Genomic DNA, 17,133 nt, shown 5'->3' with positions numbered 1-17,133 from the left:
TGTTAATCCCAAACTCCTATTTTATCCCTCCCTCCCATCCCCAGTGTCCTCTTTCTATTTCAGGATCCAATCCAGGATCCCAGCTTGTATTAATTGTCACATATCCTTAGTCATTCCTGGTCTTTCATGACCTTGACATGTTTGAAGAGGACTGGTCAGTTATTTTGTAGAACATCCCTCAATTGGGGTTTGTCTGATGTTTTCTCATGATTAAATTGAGGTTATGCACTTTTGGCAAGAAAGCCACATAGGTGATGTGCCCAGGTCAGTCTACATCGTCATTCATTTCAATACACTGCGCTCTCTGACTTTCTCTGTATCCTCAGGGTAAACCCATTCGAGAGGTATTACTACCCCCACTATATAGATTGGAAAACTGAGGCAAGGAAGTTAAGGCATTTGCCCAAGGTCACAGGGGTGGTAAGTAACAGAGACAGGATTTGAACTCAGTTCTGTCTTTGGATCATGCTATTACACACCAAGCTGCTACTTCAAGTCTTTCTAGCTTAAAATAATTCATCATGATCTTGACTGAATATAGGAAGTTGGACTTGGATGTTAATTATTCCTAGTTCTACAAGTGTGATTCTAAAACCAATGAATAATAAGGATAACAGCTAACATTTACTTATTGAGCACCTCCTATTTGCTTGGCATAGTGCTTCATCTTTTCCATCTAAGGTATCGTATTCAGATCCTTCCAACAACACGATGGAGTGGGCACTCCAGGGCACAATCCCTTATCCCAAACTCTTGGGGGCTGGTGTGTTTGGGAATTTGGGGGTCTGGGTAACACCTTCTAATCAAACACGGTAACATCTTTGCAGCGTATCGTATGACCATCCATTCTAAAATGGGCAAATAACAGACCATAAATAGGCCCAGACAAGAACAGGTCGGGTACCAAACTTTGAAAAGAACTTTAGGTTTCCAGAGCCTCTGGGATTTTGTGGGGATAACAGACTGCAGGCCTGTACTATTATGTAAAGTAACTTGCAAATGAGGAAACAGAGCTTTAGGGCGTCTCACAGCCAGTCTGCCCCCTCACTCTGAGGCCTAATTCCCCTGACATTTAAGACTCTCCTATCACTTGGTTTTTATTCCCCGTTTTCCATGACAAAACACATTCTAAATATACTCAACTGGCACTCAGAATAAATGAAAATAAATTTTCAAAAAACTCCTAGGCTCAGCTGTTCCTGTAGCAGGGGTCTGGGAGAGATGCAGGTTGTTCTCAATGACATAAGGACACGCTTAATTGCTCAGACTTTCCTTCATAAGTCCCAGTTACATCATCTATGACTTGATCCAAACTCCTCATGGACCTGGAAACACGTGTAGCCTATTTTGCCTCTTGGGTTGGATGTGCCTTAGTCCCCACTCTTTTCACAGGGAGGTATCCTTTCATTTGCCCTATAATTACTGTCCAGTTTGGAGGTTTGCAAAGAAAGTTCCGGACTGCAGCCATTATCCCCAGTCTAGGTCATCTTCATGATTCCTGACTCCTTACCAAGCCCCTGCCCATCCGCATTCTCACTTGACCCTAGGATGATGAAACTGACAATACGTACCGTATTAAGTAGGTGGCGATTTACACACTGGAGGGATGGTCCTAGATAAATCAATGATGAGCCCAAGCAAACAAAGAATAACAAAAATGCATGCAGGAATGTATATCAAAATATGGGGGGGGAGCTTCCCGGGTGGCGCAGTGGTTAAGAATCTGCCTGCCAGTGCACGGGACATGGGTTCGACCCCTGGTCTGGGAAGATCCCACATGCTGCGGAGCAACTAAGCCCGTGCACCACAACTACTGAGCCCGCATGCCACAACTACTGAAGCCTGCATGCCTAGAGCCCGTGCTCTGCAACAAAGAGAAGCCACCGCAATGAGAAGCCCGCGCACCGCAACGAAAAGTAGCCCCTGCTTGCCGCAACTAGAGAAAGCCTTCGCGCAGCAACAAAGACCCAATGTAGCCAAAAATAAAGATTAATTAATTAATTTAAAAAATATATATATAGGAGGGGCTCAGCTGTCCCTAGCATGGACAGGGTCATGATAAAGTTGACACTGAATACAGAGTTAAAACTCTGGGGGGATAATGAAGGAAAGTGATTGTCAGGGGATGGAAGGCACCTATATTAATGAAAGCGAGATCTTTCTCTTATGTAATGGCAGGTTCATGCTAATGGCTATAATGAACACAGTTTAAGCAGGAAATAGTTGGGGAGGGAGAAGGAACTGGGCCAGGAGACTGCTGGGTTTTGGTAACAAGCCTGTGGAACTCTTACCTCCTGTACGTGTATACCTTTAAGGAAAATAAAATCACACAACTAGTCATGGGTAGAGCCTCGACCCAAACCCCATGCCCTGCCCTGGGGGCCTGTGTTCTCTCCGGTCTGCATCCTTGCTTCAGCCTCTGTCTTTCCAGACTGGGCAGTTCTCACTGCATGCCCTCTGTCACCTAACTGTCACCTCTGAGCCAGCTTTGTGCCTCAATGTCTTTCCTGAGGCCTTAGAACCAGAAATGCAGATTCCTCCAAGCAGGCGGTTCACCCGAGATCCTGTGCAAAGGCAGGCCGATGTGTTCAGGTCATGGTGCAGGAAAACACCTCCTGAGATCTCCGGGTAATTCCTCCTGTGGTTCTGCACACCACCCTCTGAAACGGCGCCCCTGAAAACCCGGGGACTTCCCTGTGTAGGTCCTCGTCTAGATGAGCCTCAACCCGGGCTTCATCAGGGAGCAGACAAACCAGACCAAGATCCATCCGTTTACTTATCCAACAGCCATGTGCCTACACCCTGTGCCAAACAGTGCACTAACCCCCAAACTCAGACGTTACTAAGTACAAGTAAGAGAATAGTTGTAAGAGCTGATATTTCCAAGTGCTCACCACGTGGAAGGCAATGCATTGAGCATCTTTTATTTATTATGTCATTTGATCCTTTCAACAGCCCTGTGAGGTAGGTATTTTTATTACTGTAGATGCTCTTTCAACAAATCTCTACTTCATTGATCCAGATTAACCTATGCCCACCAGCATCTCTGTAAAGCGGGCTGCCTGGGACCCCAGGCAGGTAAACCGTCTGGCTCTAAAGCCCATGCTCATCACGTCTACAGAGTCTTGGGGCACAACCCAGACCCAGACACAACTGGGTCTGCCTCAAATTTGGGCACTGACTTGCAGTATGGACCCTATTTTTCTTTTCTAATCTTCATTTCCCTTTAGGAAACAGGATTGAATCAGAGGCCATATCTAGATAACAACAGGAACCAGGGAGGTAAGGTCAAAGCATGAAGCAGGCTGGCAGAAGACAACAGGGAGTGGTGGAGACTGTGGAAAATCAGTGTTTATGCCCTGGCCACGGGTTTCAGGTTTATTTGTAAAATTTAAAGAAACACATCTGTAGCTGCTAGCTTGAATCTCGCACATCCCTTCTGGCTCTAACATTCTCTAAATCAAATAGATTTGATAGGTCAGGCCTCAGGTTCACTGCAATGGCATCATGACAGACACTCCATGTGGCCTCTGATTCAGTGTCAAAGAGTTTTTCTGGAAAAAAAATTATGCTACAAAGTTAGGCCTGATGGGCTACCACTGGGAAGGTGAAATTCAAAAGACACTTCCAAAGTTGTGCAGTGCTCAGCCTGGGCAGACGTACCTGGCAGTTCTAAGCAGAAGACAGAAGATGGTGCCTCGGAAGAAGTGACCAACTGCAAAGGGCTTCTCACTGGGTGTTTGCTGAGTGACTTTGGGAGGCCAGTTCTTTTGGTGGGGGGACAGGTCCATCTGACCAACGCAGAAGAAGTTACCCATAGAAACTAAGTGCAGCTAGGGTTATCCAGGAGGAAAGGTCTCACACAGAGGGGAAAGCCAAACAGAATTCAGTGTCTGAAGCTGAGAACCAAAATCTGGGGTAACAATGGCCAGGTGTTGTTAGAAGGCAGTCAATTCTGACAGGGCTGTTGCTTCAGTAACTACACTTGCAAGGAATCCCAATTTCCTAAGCCTTTGGGGCAATCTTATCCAACCCCCTCACTTCACAGACCTATAGAGGGTAGGGAACATGGCAGAACAGAGAGAACCACATCCAGGAGAGGCCAGGCTTCCCAATTCTTAATCCAGAGTTCCAGGACCTCCTGGCTGCTCTGCAGCTAAGCCCAAGGATACGGGAACATTCCAGACCACCAGCGAACCTGAGTAAGTCTCAGGACACAGCAGGCCCACCCTGAGGGAAGCCCTTCATTTATTCCCACCTGTGCTTCCTGCCTTTAAGTCAGTTCCCTCAAGCAAAGACACCATCAGGATCCTATGGTAACACTGGGATTTCCCACCTGCCTTTTTTTTTTTTTAATAGACAGCACAGCACTTGATCAAAAAAAATTTTTTTTTAAGGCTAAGTAACTTACATCTATGATCCTCGAACTTGGAATTGCACCAGAGAACTCCATGGCCCAACAGGAAAGAATGTTTCGAACAGGCTGCTGAATTGTTTTTTCCAGGATAAAACACCTGTGAATAAGTGCCAAGCGTGGAAATCCATTGTTTTATCTATGGCCACAACAAGCATGGATGAAATAACAAGTGTTCCTCTAGGTTTAAAGCATGGCCTGTCTGTGCAGCGAGGCCTGGCCTCCACTGGGCTTCTTGCCCTGGAGCGTGCGTTACCTGTTACCATCCTGTATTAGCTTTTACCACTGCTTAACAAATTATCACAAACTTAGCAGCTTAAAACAACACCCATTCACCATCTCACAGTTCCATAGGTCAGAAGTCCAACAAGGTCTCACTGGGCTAAAATCAAGGTGTCAGCAGGCTGCATTCCTTACTGGAAGCTCTGGGGAAAATTCGCTTTGAAGCTCACTCCAGTTGTTGGTAGAATTCAATTCCTTGCTATTCGAGACCCGAGGTCCCCATGTCCTTGCTGGTTGTCAGCCAGGGGCCACTCTGAGCTTCTGGAGGCTTCCCTTGGGTCCCTGCACGTCAGCCCCTCCATCTCAGAGCCAGCAATGGCACATTGAATCCTTCTCTCACTTGGAATCCCTCTGACTTCCCCTTCTGCCATGTCTCTCTTCTGCTTGGCAGCCAGAGAAGATTCTCTGCTTTTAAGGGCATGTGTGATTAGACTGGGCCCACCTGGATACTCCAGGCTCCTCTTCGTATCTTGAGGTTCTTCATTACATCTGCATAGTCCCTTTCACCAGGTAACAGAACATAGTCACAGGTGGATATGTTGATGGTGGAGACGTTATTCTACCTACCACATTTCACTTCACATTTCTGAGCTGCAGAAAGAACACCTAGCAGTCCACTGACAGAACATAAATCAGGCCCCTAATCCGCTGGCTCTAGGTGTACCGTACCTGCACACGGAAGCCACCTCTGTAAATCTGTCCCTCCCACTGAATTCTCCACTCCTAAAACACGCTCACCTTGAACCCACCAGTGTTGCCAAAACTTTCGTTTCAGTCCAATGTGACACAGATCAGATGAGTTCACCTCGGTGTTAAGCATCTGCCTTGGGGTGGGAACTGGGCCCACTCCCTTTTCCGTTACCGCAACAATCAAATACAATTAGGTCCTTAAGATGCATCATTAGTTCATCTGACAAACATCTCCTGAGGTCCTACTGGGCACTGAGCCCTTTGCTCAGGGTGGGGAGGCCTACAGAGCAGGCTAAGCTATAAGGAAGCTCACGGTCCAGTGTGGGACAGACTCCCAGATAAACACGGTAGCACAGAACACACAGAAACAGCAGTCAGTAAATCTGCCTGGGTGGGGGTGGAGGGAGACTTCCCAGAGGAGGGGCCATCGAGCGTGGGACTTAACGGATGAAGAGTTTGGCAGGTGGATGAAGTGGGAGTGGCGTTCTAGGCAGAGGAGAATGCTGCCACCTGGACAAACCCAGGAGTGAAGCAGCCTTGGGCTGTGCTGGGAAAGTGCTAAGGCGCTTGGTAGGGCTGCGGGTGCTAACATTAAGGCTGGCCAAGCTGGGCTGTGTGCTGTGACAACGAGCTTGGGTTTCAGCTTAGAGTAACGCATAACAAACAGAGGTTGTTAAAACCTGGAGTGATACAAACAGTTGGACCTCTTAAAACCAAACTCTGACGGCCAAGGAGAGGGTAGATCTCATGAGGGTCGAGACTGGAGGGCAGGAGGGCCGGGTGGGCCATGCAATAAATAGCTCGGGCTTGAGATGAAGACCTGAACTAAGGTGGAGAAGGCGGAGGCGGTGGTGGAGAAGTTGGGGCGATACGGCGCGCAGTCAAGGAGGCAGGAACAACAGGCCTCTGTGACTAGCTGCAGGGGTGCAGAACAGCGGGGTCTCCTAGGGTGACTGGCAGAACTTCAGGTGGAATGGCCCGAGATGGTTTATAAACTGAGATTCTCTGAAGCTGTGAACAAAGGAGAATGAGTAAGTCTGTGGCAGGAGATGGAGACAAAGTTTAGGTGGGTTGGGTTTTTCTTTTTCTTTTTTTTTCTTTTTTGAGTCGGATTTTTCTTATCAACAGTAACAAGGCCTTGGCTGTACAGGGAGATCCCATCTTGGAATAAGGGTCTCAAGGGAAGCAGGAGATCGCAAGTCACTGCCAAGCATGAGTCAGGGAGTTGACGTTCAATAGGAAGTCCCCAAGGACCACCCACAGTTACATCAGAGAGACGGTGTCTTCAGGGTCCCTCTTGGTGGCTCCAATTGTGCTCATGTGACCCCAGATTCAGGGTTCGCAAATCAGGGTTCATATTTTAGAACTGGGACCAAAAATGGTTGATGCCCATTCAGTCCTTCACCCAAAATATTTTATCCTTCATTCCACGAACCCTTATCAAGAGTCACTCGGGGCCAGACACTGCGCCAGGAACTTGAGCTGACAAAGAAAAGGCACTCAACATATATATTTTTTGAATTTCTACCACGTGCCAAGCCCAGAGAGGTGGAGCCCTGGGATGACCTGTGACTCCAAGGGAAGCTGATCTGGATCTTGCTCGGAGAGGAAACCACAGAGCTCATGCCTATGTCTTTCTGAAGGATTATGGAAAATGGGAGGGAAGAATATAGCAATAGTTAAGCCAGATCCAAGGAAAACCGAACAGAGAAGGTATTTGCTTCCAGGCCAGTGTGGGAGAGGGGACACGTGACAGCCTAGTAAGACATAATAACACACACAGGAACTGTCTAGCCTAAGAACTGTCACCATGGGCTGGCCCCAGGGACCACACAGCCAGACGGAGACCTCAAAGAACCACTGTTAGAAGGTCAGCGTTTCTGCCATGTTCCCAGGTGACATCCTCCAGGCTCCCAGATTCTCACAGTGGCTCACCGTGTCTGGCTTGATCTCAAGCTTTGGAACAGGAGCCAAGCCCGAGGTTCTGTGTTTCAGAAGCCTATCACCTGGGTCTTTGGTTTATTCAAATGTGCTTCTTTTGAGCCTAGAGGCACGCTTTCTTCTCTCGTTCTCTCCTTTGAGAACTTCTCACCGCCTAATTTATTTCGTATTTAACAGACATCCTGAGCTTTGGCTGGTGTAAAGCCCTCTGCTAGACACTGGGGCAACTCACCAAAAGATGAGTGAGAAATAAGGGCGCAGGACTTCCCTGGTGGCGCAGCGGTTAAGAATCCGCCTGCCAATGCAGGGGACATGGGTTTGAGCCCTGGTCCGGGAAGATCCCACATGCTGCGGAGCAACTAAGCCTGTGAGCCACAACTACTGAGCCTGCACTCTAGAGCCCGTGCTCCACAACAAGAGAAGCCACCACAATGAGAAGCCTGCGCACCGCAACGAAGAGTAGCCCCCAGTCGCCGCAACTAGAGAAAATCCGTGCGCAGCAACGAAGATCCAACGCAGCCAAAAATAAATAAATAAATTAAAAAAAAAAAAAGAAAAAGAAATGAGGGCCCGTCTGCCACGAAGGAAGGTAGGCACAAGACACACATGAACGGGAGCCAAGGGCACCATGCTAAGTGTGGGCTAATGATAGGTGTCAACTTCCCGGCTACGTGTTACAGCAGGGCTCAGGGTGTGCTGCTTGTATATGCGTGATTCATATATCAAACATTTCCCAGTTCTAGGGCAGCCTCAGAAGTGCTTTCACGGGGGAGGCTGTGTTTGAGAAAGACCTCAAAGGGTGGGTGGATATCTAAATGGCAGGTTCTTATTTAGCCTCCTTAAGACCGTCTCCTACTCCCTGGGAGGAGCCTTTTTATAATCCTTTGTATTCTGAAATATATAAATAGAGAAAACTGCATGAAGCAAAAATGGAAAGCTTAATGAATTATCATAAACCACCACCCAGGCCAATAAACAGATGGATGGCAGGACCTCAGAAGCTCCCCTGTTCTGAACATCCTACCCATCACTAACCTCTCCTGCACCCAGGGATGACCTTTATCTGGACTTTTATAATAATCACTCCCTTTTTTTTCTTTTCAGTTTTACCATCTAAGCAAGCACCCCTAAATCCCAGTTTTGCTTTGCCTGTTTTTTGAACTTAATATAAATGGAAGCCTTCAGAGTTGTCCTTTGGGGTCTGCCATTTTTCCCCTCAACGTTATGTTTGCAAGAGTCACCCGTGTTGTTGAGAGAAACCACAGTTTGTTCATCTTCACTGCTGTATAGTATCCCAATGAGAAACCAGATCACAATTTATTTATCCATCTACTGCCGATGGGCTTTTGGACTGTTTACAGTTTGGGGTTATTATTAGACATGATTATGGATAGTCTTCTAAATATCTTTTGGTGCATGTGCATGCATTTCTGTTGGGTATATAGCTCGCTGTGGACTTGCTGGGTTACTAAGTGTGCTTATCTTCAATTTTGGGATAATACCAGGCTGTTTTCCAATGCAGTTGCACCAGTGTACACCCCCCTCAGCAGTGCATGAGTGCTTTCACTGCTTCACATGCTTGCCAACACTTGGCACTGTCAATTTTTTTTTCATTTTTATTTCAGCCATCCTGCATCTCACTGTAATTTCAATTTTCACTTCCTTGATTTATAACGAAGTTGCACACTTTTTCATATGGTTACTGGCCATTTGCTTATCCTCTTTTGTGAAGTACCTCCTGCCTGTTTTTCTATTAGGTTGTCCTTTTTTTTTTTTCTTTTAAGTTTTTTTTACATATTCTGGATAAAGGTCCTTCGGTAGTTACGTGTGTTGCTAAAAATCTTCTGGGAGGAATTTCAAATGTCCAAATAAGTCAATTTGGAAAAGACCTAGGGGGAAAAAAAAAGAAATCTCTGTACCTTTTCTAAGTTACCAGCCCCAGGCCAGGCTTCAGTTTTAGAGGGAAGTATGGAAAGGAAAGTGTACAATTTGAGATCAGACCCACCAGGTTCAAGTCTCAGCTCCTCGGGCCACTTCCTGAGTGCTCTTAGGCAAGTCACAGAGCTCTCTGGGCCTCAGTATCCACACTTGAGAACTGACCAAAATTACCTCCTGCACAGTTGTTCTGTGGCTGGAAAGAGGTTATGTGTAAACGTACTTTAAAAACTGCACATGGTGGTAGCTGTAGTTAAATCAGAAGCAACTGGCCACACTGGCTTCCTGAACTGCCCGACCAGCTTCCTGAGCTGTGTCCCAGCACTAACAGCAGAGGTGGCAGCAGCCACCTTTTAGATCCAAGAAGATCCCTTCTCTCTTTCCTGTGGGCTAAGCCAGAGGAACCTTTAATCCCCAGCTCTCTCCCCGCAGTGTCAGACTGTACTGCCCACAGCCTGGAACAGGGCTCCTCCCTGCCTGCCCAGGCAGGAAAACAGGAAGCACTCCCCACCCTGCCAGGAGGTGGGGCTGACTACTTCCCTCTCCTAGGTGGGCATCTCTCCAGGACATCAACCCTTCTGGATGCAGGAGAAGCCATGGCCGCTGGCCTGTGGCACCACTGCACCAAGCTGTGCCCTACACCCCGCCCAGGTCACTCCCACACTTTGTCCCGAGGTAGTGGAATAAGTGGGCCCACGCATGGGGAGCATAAAACGGGCCTCACCAGTGCCTCACAAGCAAGGAACCCTTTCAGTGCTCAAGTGGGGCTGGGAATCTGCTCTCTTGGACCACACGGACACACCCTATCCCTTCCCAAGGTGCACTAGCATCCTTTCATGAGCCCCACGTCACTGGTACCTGGGCCGCATTCCACATACAGGGGGCAACTGGAAACCCCTTTCAAGAGAGCAGTTGGGAGCTCAGAAGAAATGGGTGTCCTTATTCTAATGGCAAAGGCTGCTTACAGGGGTTTTATAAGCTGACATATTTGAGAGCTGGAAGGACCCCCAGAAATCTCTTCCAGCCTCCTCATTTTGAAATGAGAGATGCAGGGGCAGAGCCAGAGACAGATTTCCTGTCTCTGCACTCATCCTAACATCCCTCATGCCCTGCTGCAAACTACAGCACCTGCACGCAGGCCACTGCCATCAGCCACGTCCAGGTGCCCGGGACACTAGGCCAGTTTCTCTCCCTTCCCTGTAACCTCTTCTAGCTCAGAAAGATCTGACCTGAAGCAGAATGAAGCCCTGGGAAGTCCAAGACCATAGTTCGGGAATGTTTATCAAGTGTTCTGAACTTGATGGAAATTCAAACTGTCAACCTTGAGCCCTAATTCTGTTTCCAGCCCCTGCAGGCTCTTTCCTAAGTGAAGTCTCCAACCTAGTGGGCCATGTACTTCCATGGTACCCTGGGTGCCCAGGCCTGGCACACAGGGCAGGCACTTAGTGAGATATGCTCATTGGGGAAATCAAAGGAGACAGAGGGAGAATCTCCAAAATGTGCAAAGGAAAAGCACTCTGCAAGTGGAGGTCTGCCTGCGGCCCCCAGGCTGCTGTAGATCCTCCGACTGCTGTATGTTCACATGTTTGGCAAACAGTGCCTGCCTCATGCAAGGGCCCACTGGGCACTGAAACCCAGACCCTGCCCTCAAGACCTTCCAGTCTGGAAGGGAAGCCAAGATGTGCACGTGGATGAATGGGAGGGACATAGAGTAGCTAAGGGACCCTGCTCACCTGAACCAGACTGCAGGGGCTGCCTGGTGGAGGGATGCCCTGTAAGTTAAGGCCTGCAAACGACAGGGACTAGGGACCCTGATGGTGCCACATCATGTGGGGTCTCTGTGCAGCCAGCAAAGGTTCCTGGAAAATGGGCAGTGCTGGGCTTTAGAGACAATCCATCTGGCATCAGATGCTTTGGGAGGCGGGGAGGATGGAATTACAACAATGCAGGCAAAGGAGGAAATAAGGGCAGCGACAGTGAGAAGCAAAGGAGGGAAGGACAAGAGAAACATCACAGAATAGAGTGTGGCTGTGAGGGCAAGAGGCGGGGAGGGCTCAGAGCTGATGCCCAGGAGATGATGGGACTAATGGGGACCAGACACAGGTGTTCACAGGCTGGGGAGGCCCAAGCAGAGTTTGGGGCATGTGTGGTTTATCAGGGGGCAGATATCCAATGGGAAGTGGTCACACAGGCCAGGAAGTCAGAGTCGGCGTCACTGAGGTGAGAACAGAAACCATCAGATGGAAGTGAGGGCAGAGGAAGTGGACAGGAGGAAAAAGAGAAGTGGGGTGAGGACAGAGCCTTGGGGACCCCAAGTGTTAGGGGAGGAAGGAGGATGAGAGCTGGAGGGGGCCAGGCAGTGCCACAGGGATGGCAATCGGGGCCAGTTTTCCTGGGTTTGAGTCCCAGCTGTCACTTACTTCAGAACCTTGAGCTGGTTATTAACCCCTCTCAGCCTCACTTGCCTCATCTGTAAAATAGGGTTTATAACCCTATTTGTAAGTTTCTTGTAAGACTTAAAAGGGGAGATTTGTGCAAGGCCCTTACACTTGCACAAGAGTAAGTGTGATAAGTGCAGGCTTTTCTCATTAGTATCGGTGGGAGGAAACCAGAAGAGGACAGAACCACAGAAAAACCAAAGAAAGCTCTCGGCATCCTTTCTAGTTTTCAATACCAACTAAGGGAGCAAGCAGGGGACAGGAGGGGTACAGCACCTTTTATGTTAGAAACCATTCCTGTGTAGCCAGGGTTGGGATCCACTGATTCCTCTAGCCCAACCCTACAACTTTTCAGCTGGTTAATCGAAGGTTGAACAACTTCTGATGATCATGAACGAGATGGCAGAAACACCCCTGACTTAAACGTGGAGAAGAGGACTTGTCATCTGATTTTGAAGCCCTGGCTTGTCTGTCTACTTGCTATGTGGCCTTGGAAAAGTCACTTGGCCTCTCTGAGCCTGAGCTGTTAAATAGGTTAAAGGCTATAAATCCCCTAGCATGTTCCTAGGACCCAGCAAGCCCTGCATAAATATTTGTTTCTGTTCCTGGCTCTTCCCAGTGTATGACTGGTTAGGCTCCTTTACTCTATCGTGGGCTCCATCCAAGAGATTGTGACTAACGATTTGTTCCTTCCCCTGTGTTTCCAGAGCCCCATCCTCTCCTCTGATCCCAGCATTCACCTGCCACAGAGCAGAGCTGCTCAAACTTCCGTGTCTCATTGAAATGCAGGCTCTGATGCAGCAGGTCCTGCCTTGCTAATGGCTCCGGTGATGCCGGTGCCACGGGTCCTCTGTCCCCCTTGCAGAGAAGGCCCGCAGTGGCCGGTCCACCTCCCTGCTGACTCATGAGCTCCTCTGGGGCCACTCTCTTTACATTACTCATCTCTGAGTTCCCTTCATGGTATGTACTCACTAAATGAATGTGGAAAAAAACAAGTAAACCATACAGAAAACCATTTTCCAGATAAGTAAATACAGACAGGGTATTTTGTTTGTGAGTGGCAACCCTCCAGATTCATTCCAGAATCGCCCTCTTGCCCGACTTGAGGACAGTGTGGTGGGCCTGAGACCTGGAACCCAGAGTCCTGGGTTTGAATCCTGACCCTTTCTCTCACCGACCAGCGGCCCTGGGCAAGTTACCAAGCTCTCATCCATAAAATGAGGGTGATAACACCGAACCACAGTGTGACCCCAAGGATGGCTAAAACCTGCTTTATAAACTGTAAAGTACTCCAGGCAACGTAGCATTATTACTGCAGCTTTTTTGAGGGCGGGAACTACTTTTTATTTCCCTAGAGACTGAAGGTTGCTTGTGATGGGCTGGGTGGGAGACACACCAGGGGTCTGGTTGCAGATGGGGACTGAGGCAGGCAGGGCAGGGGTCCCCACTCTGGCAGGGACACTGGCCACGTGAAGTGTGAGGATGATCCCAGGAGAGTCGAGGAGGGAAGGCTTCCCAGAAGAGGCTGGCAGTGGTGGGGAAACAAGGCGGGTCTGAGGGCACAGGCAGCTGGGGAACGGGCCTGACCGGAAGGAAGGCAGAGAAATCAGAGTCCCCTGATAGGCCTGGGGCAGGGCTCCTGACTGAGACTGCAGAGACAAGGCAGGACCAGGAGGGAACTTGGGGCCACTAGCAAAGAACATCAAGTAATTACAGATGTTCCCTGCAGCCCAGAGCCGAGTTCCCCATCCAGGCCAGGCCTCCCTGTGGGACCAACCAGTCACTCTGTACCCTTGACTACAGCCACTTCACCACTCACATGAGCCTCAGGCATGTGAGGACAGAGGCAAGAGCAACAAGACACAGTCCCGCCCTCAGGACGCTCACAGTTTACTGAGGGTCACAGAGAAATGGGGACAGGACAGGTAGCAGGTGCGAGGCGTTCAGAGGTGGAAGGGACCAGTTCTGCTCCTGTCTCCACTCAGCCAGTAAGTCTCATCCACACCCATCTCCAGACCATTCCCCATTCCTGGAATGGCCCTGTCCCTCCTCTCCACCCAGCAAGTGCTAGCTCAGGCTGAAGGGTGGGGTTCAGACCTCAGAGGGCTCCCACCCGCTTGCCACCCCTTTCCCACCCCCATGGCCTGTACTTTAAGCACACACTCTTAGTAATTATTGCATTAACTAGTAACACTTCTGCCCTTTTACTGAAGAGTTAATCACAGCCGATGCAACTAAGACCCGATGCAGCCAAAAAATAAAGAAATAAATAAGTAAATTAAATAAAAAGAAAGGTTAGACAACTTGCCTGGGGCCATACCACCCACCCACGTGCCTGGCAATCAAACTCCAACCTCTTCTAGCTCCCATGCCAGTGTTCTGCCCAGTACTCAGAGGCCACACAAGGTAGTAGTTAAGGCCACACAAGGTAGTAGTTAAAGGCTGGGATCAATTCCAGCTGTGTGACCTTGGGCAAGTTACTTAACTTCTCTGTGACACAATTTCATCCAGGTAAAATGTGGCTGATACCCACCTCATAGGTCCTTATCGATACCACCTCACAGGACCTTACTGAGATTAAAGAAGGAAATATAATAAAGTACTTAGAACAGTGCCAAACACAATAATTAGTTACAATTATCATTCTAATGTCGCTAATTCTCATGGTTTCTTAACTCATTAAAAAATTTTTTTCTAACTCATGTTTATATCTCATAATACATTTCATAGGTAGTCATTAAAGAAAATACATTTCTGCAGCTTGACTAAGATGAGGTTTTAGGATTCTCCTCTTTCCTTTTCTTCACTCTCCTACTCCCCTAATAGTTTCAACAATAGAGAAACTCTCTTTTCCTGATTCATTCTACCTCCCCTCCACACTACACATACACAGACACACACACACGCGCACATGCACACACACATGTGCACACATGCACACACACATGCACGTGCGCGCGCGCACACACACACACACACACACACACACACACACACAAGCCACTAGGTCAAATTTGGCCAATTATCAGTGTTCCATAGAATGGAACTGGCAAACACTGACCTAGACTCTTCTTATTGGGCTGTCCCTGGATAGCTAGAGAAACTTTCATAAACCTAATTTCTATCACTATAATGGGTCAAAGTCTTACGTGTATTTCTCTATTGCTCCAGTTTTTATTTATTTGAGACTCTAGAAGGAATGAATTACCATTCATTTTCCTTTGCCATTAAAAAAAAAAAAATTCACACTGTTTCCTGGAGCAAGCAGCCTCATGTGCCCAGGCAGCTAGTTGAAGCCATAATACCCACAGCAGACAGGTAGCTTCCTTCTTTTCTGGGGTCCAATCCACAAAGTCAGAGAATAAACCTTAAACCCAGCTGGGCCCTGGGAGACAGAAGTGAACAGCCATCTCTCCCATCCCACCTGGGGTAGGATGATGACCTAGGAAGGGGACACTCCCTACTCTACATCACCCAAACACACCTGCGAAGGGCTTGGAAAAAGAAGAGAAGGAAGTCCCCTGGGATGAAAAGCTTCATTCTTTGCAAGATTCTCTATATAGAACACTCAGTCAGGAGCTCACCATCTGTATCTAAAACCCCAAAGCCCTTCCCTCACACGGTACTGTATTTGGGGGTGGGGGGGAGCAGAACACAGCAGGAGAATCAGCCTCTGGCAGTAGAAGTCCCACTGGTTCTTCAAAGGTTCCACTCCGAGGGCAAGAGTGAAGAAAAAATGTGCCCATACCGCTTTGGCCCTGGGATTCAAAGAGGTGCTGTGCCCTTGGAAACGGATTTTGCATACAAACGAGCCAATGAACACCATAAACATGTCAGCTTTATTCAGTCCAATCAATACACAAGGCATTAAAACTCTGAGGTAAAAATGGATTGTGGCTTTTTGTTGACGACAGTGAGGAATTTTGGCCCCCAGCCCTGCTCAGGCTGGACAAATGGGGCAGTCTGCCTATTAGCTGTCAGGCACATCTTGGGGGATGAAACCAAAACCCCAATTCAGGGTTCTGGGCACCCCAGGGCAGCTCAACTTGACCGGCATGGGGCCACTGGTCTAAAAGCCTCAATTCCTGCCCCCGGGCCGGCCCCCTCCAGCCCCCAGTCATCTTCCAAACTCGGCCACACATCACATTTCCCACATTCCTTCTCACCGCTCAGACCCCTTCAGCCGGGCCCTCGGAGACCGACAGCTGGGGGTGGTGTGAGCCAAGCAAGAGGCACAAGGAAGGAGGCGCTAGGAGTGGGGGCAATGTCAGCACAACCCTGAAGCGATCGAGAGGGGAGGAAAGGGCTCCCCACCCTTCATATCCCCGACCCAGCGCCCCACTCTCGGCCGCCAGTAGCCCCCTCAGTAGCCTCAGCTACCCTCAGTAGCCCCCCCCACCCCGTGAGCTTCCCCAGCCTAGGAGCAAGCCTTCCATTCGGCTCGTTTTCGGGTTCCTTCCCCTCTCACCGCCCCTGTAACCCCTGCCTTGCCCCGCCAGGATCGGCTCCCCTCAGTCGCGCCGCACGGATCATGTCAGCTCCTCGGAGCCGCCCTGCCCTCTTCCCCAGGCCAGCCGGGTGCCCCCGGGGTCCCCGACCTTCCCTGACCGCCCTGACCTGCGCACCAGATGCCCTCTCTCGCGGCCCCCTTGCTCTGTCCTTTCCTGGGTCTGCAACACCCCTACTCCCTTCAAGTCCGCTCCAGGACACTGCGTCTCTCGGGATGCCCCAGCCATGCGCGACCCGGGGTCCCCCGGTCCTCACCTGAGTCCGCTCGAAGCTCTCCCGCTCCGCCGCCTCCATCCCCGCGCCGACCCCACGTCGGCTCAGCACCTTTGGCAGGGGGTTGGGTACTTGCTTCATGGAGCTAGTCATCCGGTCCATGTCGCCCCGCGGAGCCGAGTCAGGGGCCCTCAGCAGCCCCGGGATCCCCTCTGCGCCGCCCGCCCCGCCCTACCCACTGGGATCCGGCGCTAACGGTACGGCTCCCGCCTCCCATTGGCTGAGAGCACTGCTACTCTCCTGAGGCCCCGCCCCCGCCCAGAGGCTTCCCCGTCCGCCCCCGCCCTCTCCAGAGCCCCTTGACTCGCCCTACCCGGCTGGGCCCTAGGGACGGTGAGGCGGGCCGTGACCGGCCCGGAGGCCTGTCCGTCACCGGGCCCCACCTCCCCTGGCGGGGGCGGGCCTGGGGCGGGGCTTGGGGCGGCCCTGACCTGCCCTCGCCCTCCCCTCCCCCGACGCCCAGCGCACCGATCTCCCTGCTCTGCCGGCGCCCGAGTCTTCCCCGCGACCAGCGCTCTCCCAGTGTCGGGGCCGCTGCGAGATCCCGGCTTGGTGGGCGGGAGTCAAGCTGGCGGGGAGTCGGACCGCCCGCAGGGAATCCGGGTCCGCTTGGGACTGGCCTATTTACTCCTTTCGGGCCGGGGACGAGAG

The 17,133-nt window shown here is 50.1% G+C and overlaps 1 protein-coding gene across 1 annotated transcript in view; it reads right to left on the bottom strand.

The window, feature by feature from the left end:
• HIP1 (huntingtin interacting protein 1) overlaps nucleotides 1-16,640 on the bottom strand; it is a 153,743-nt gene extending 137,103 nt beyond the window's left edge. The window contains exon 1 of the mRNA XM_030872024.2: nucleotides 16,465-16,640. Coding sequence (XP_030727884.2) covers nucleotides 16,465-16,584 — 120 coding nt within the window. The 5' untranslated portion in view covers nucleotides 16,585-16,640. The remainder of the gene's footprint in view (nucleotides 1-16,464) is intronic.
• Nucleotides 16,641-17,133: the final 493 nt, after the last annotated feature.

Source organism: Globicephala melas, chromosome 15 (assembly GCF_963455315.2).
Source record: "Globicephala melas chromosome 15, mGloMel1.2, whole genome shotgun sequence".
Classification (NCBI taxonomy): Eukaryota; Metazoa; Chordata; class Mammalia; order Artiodactyla; family Delphinidae; genus Globicephala; species Globicephala melas.
This window is presented reverse-complemented; position numbering and strand designations above follow the sequence as displayed.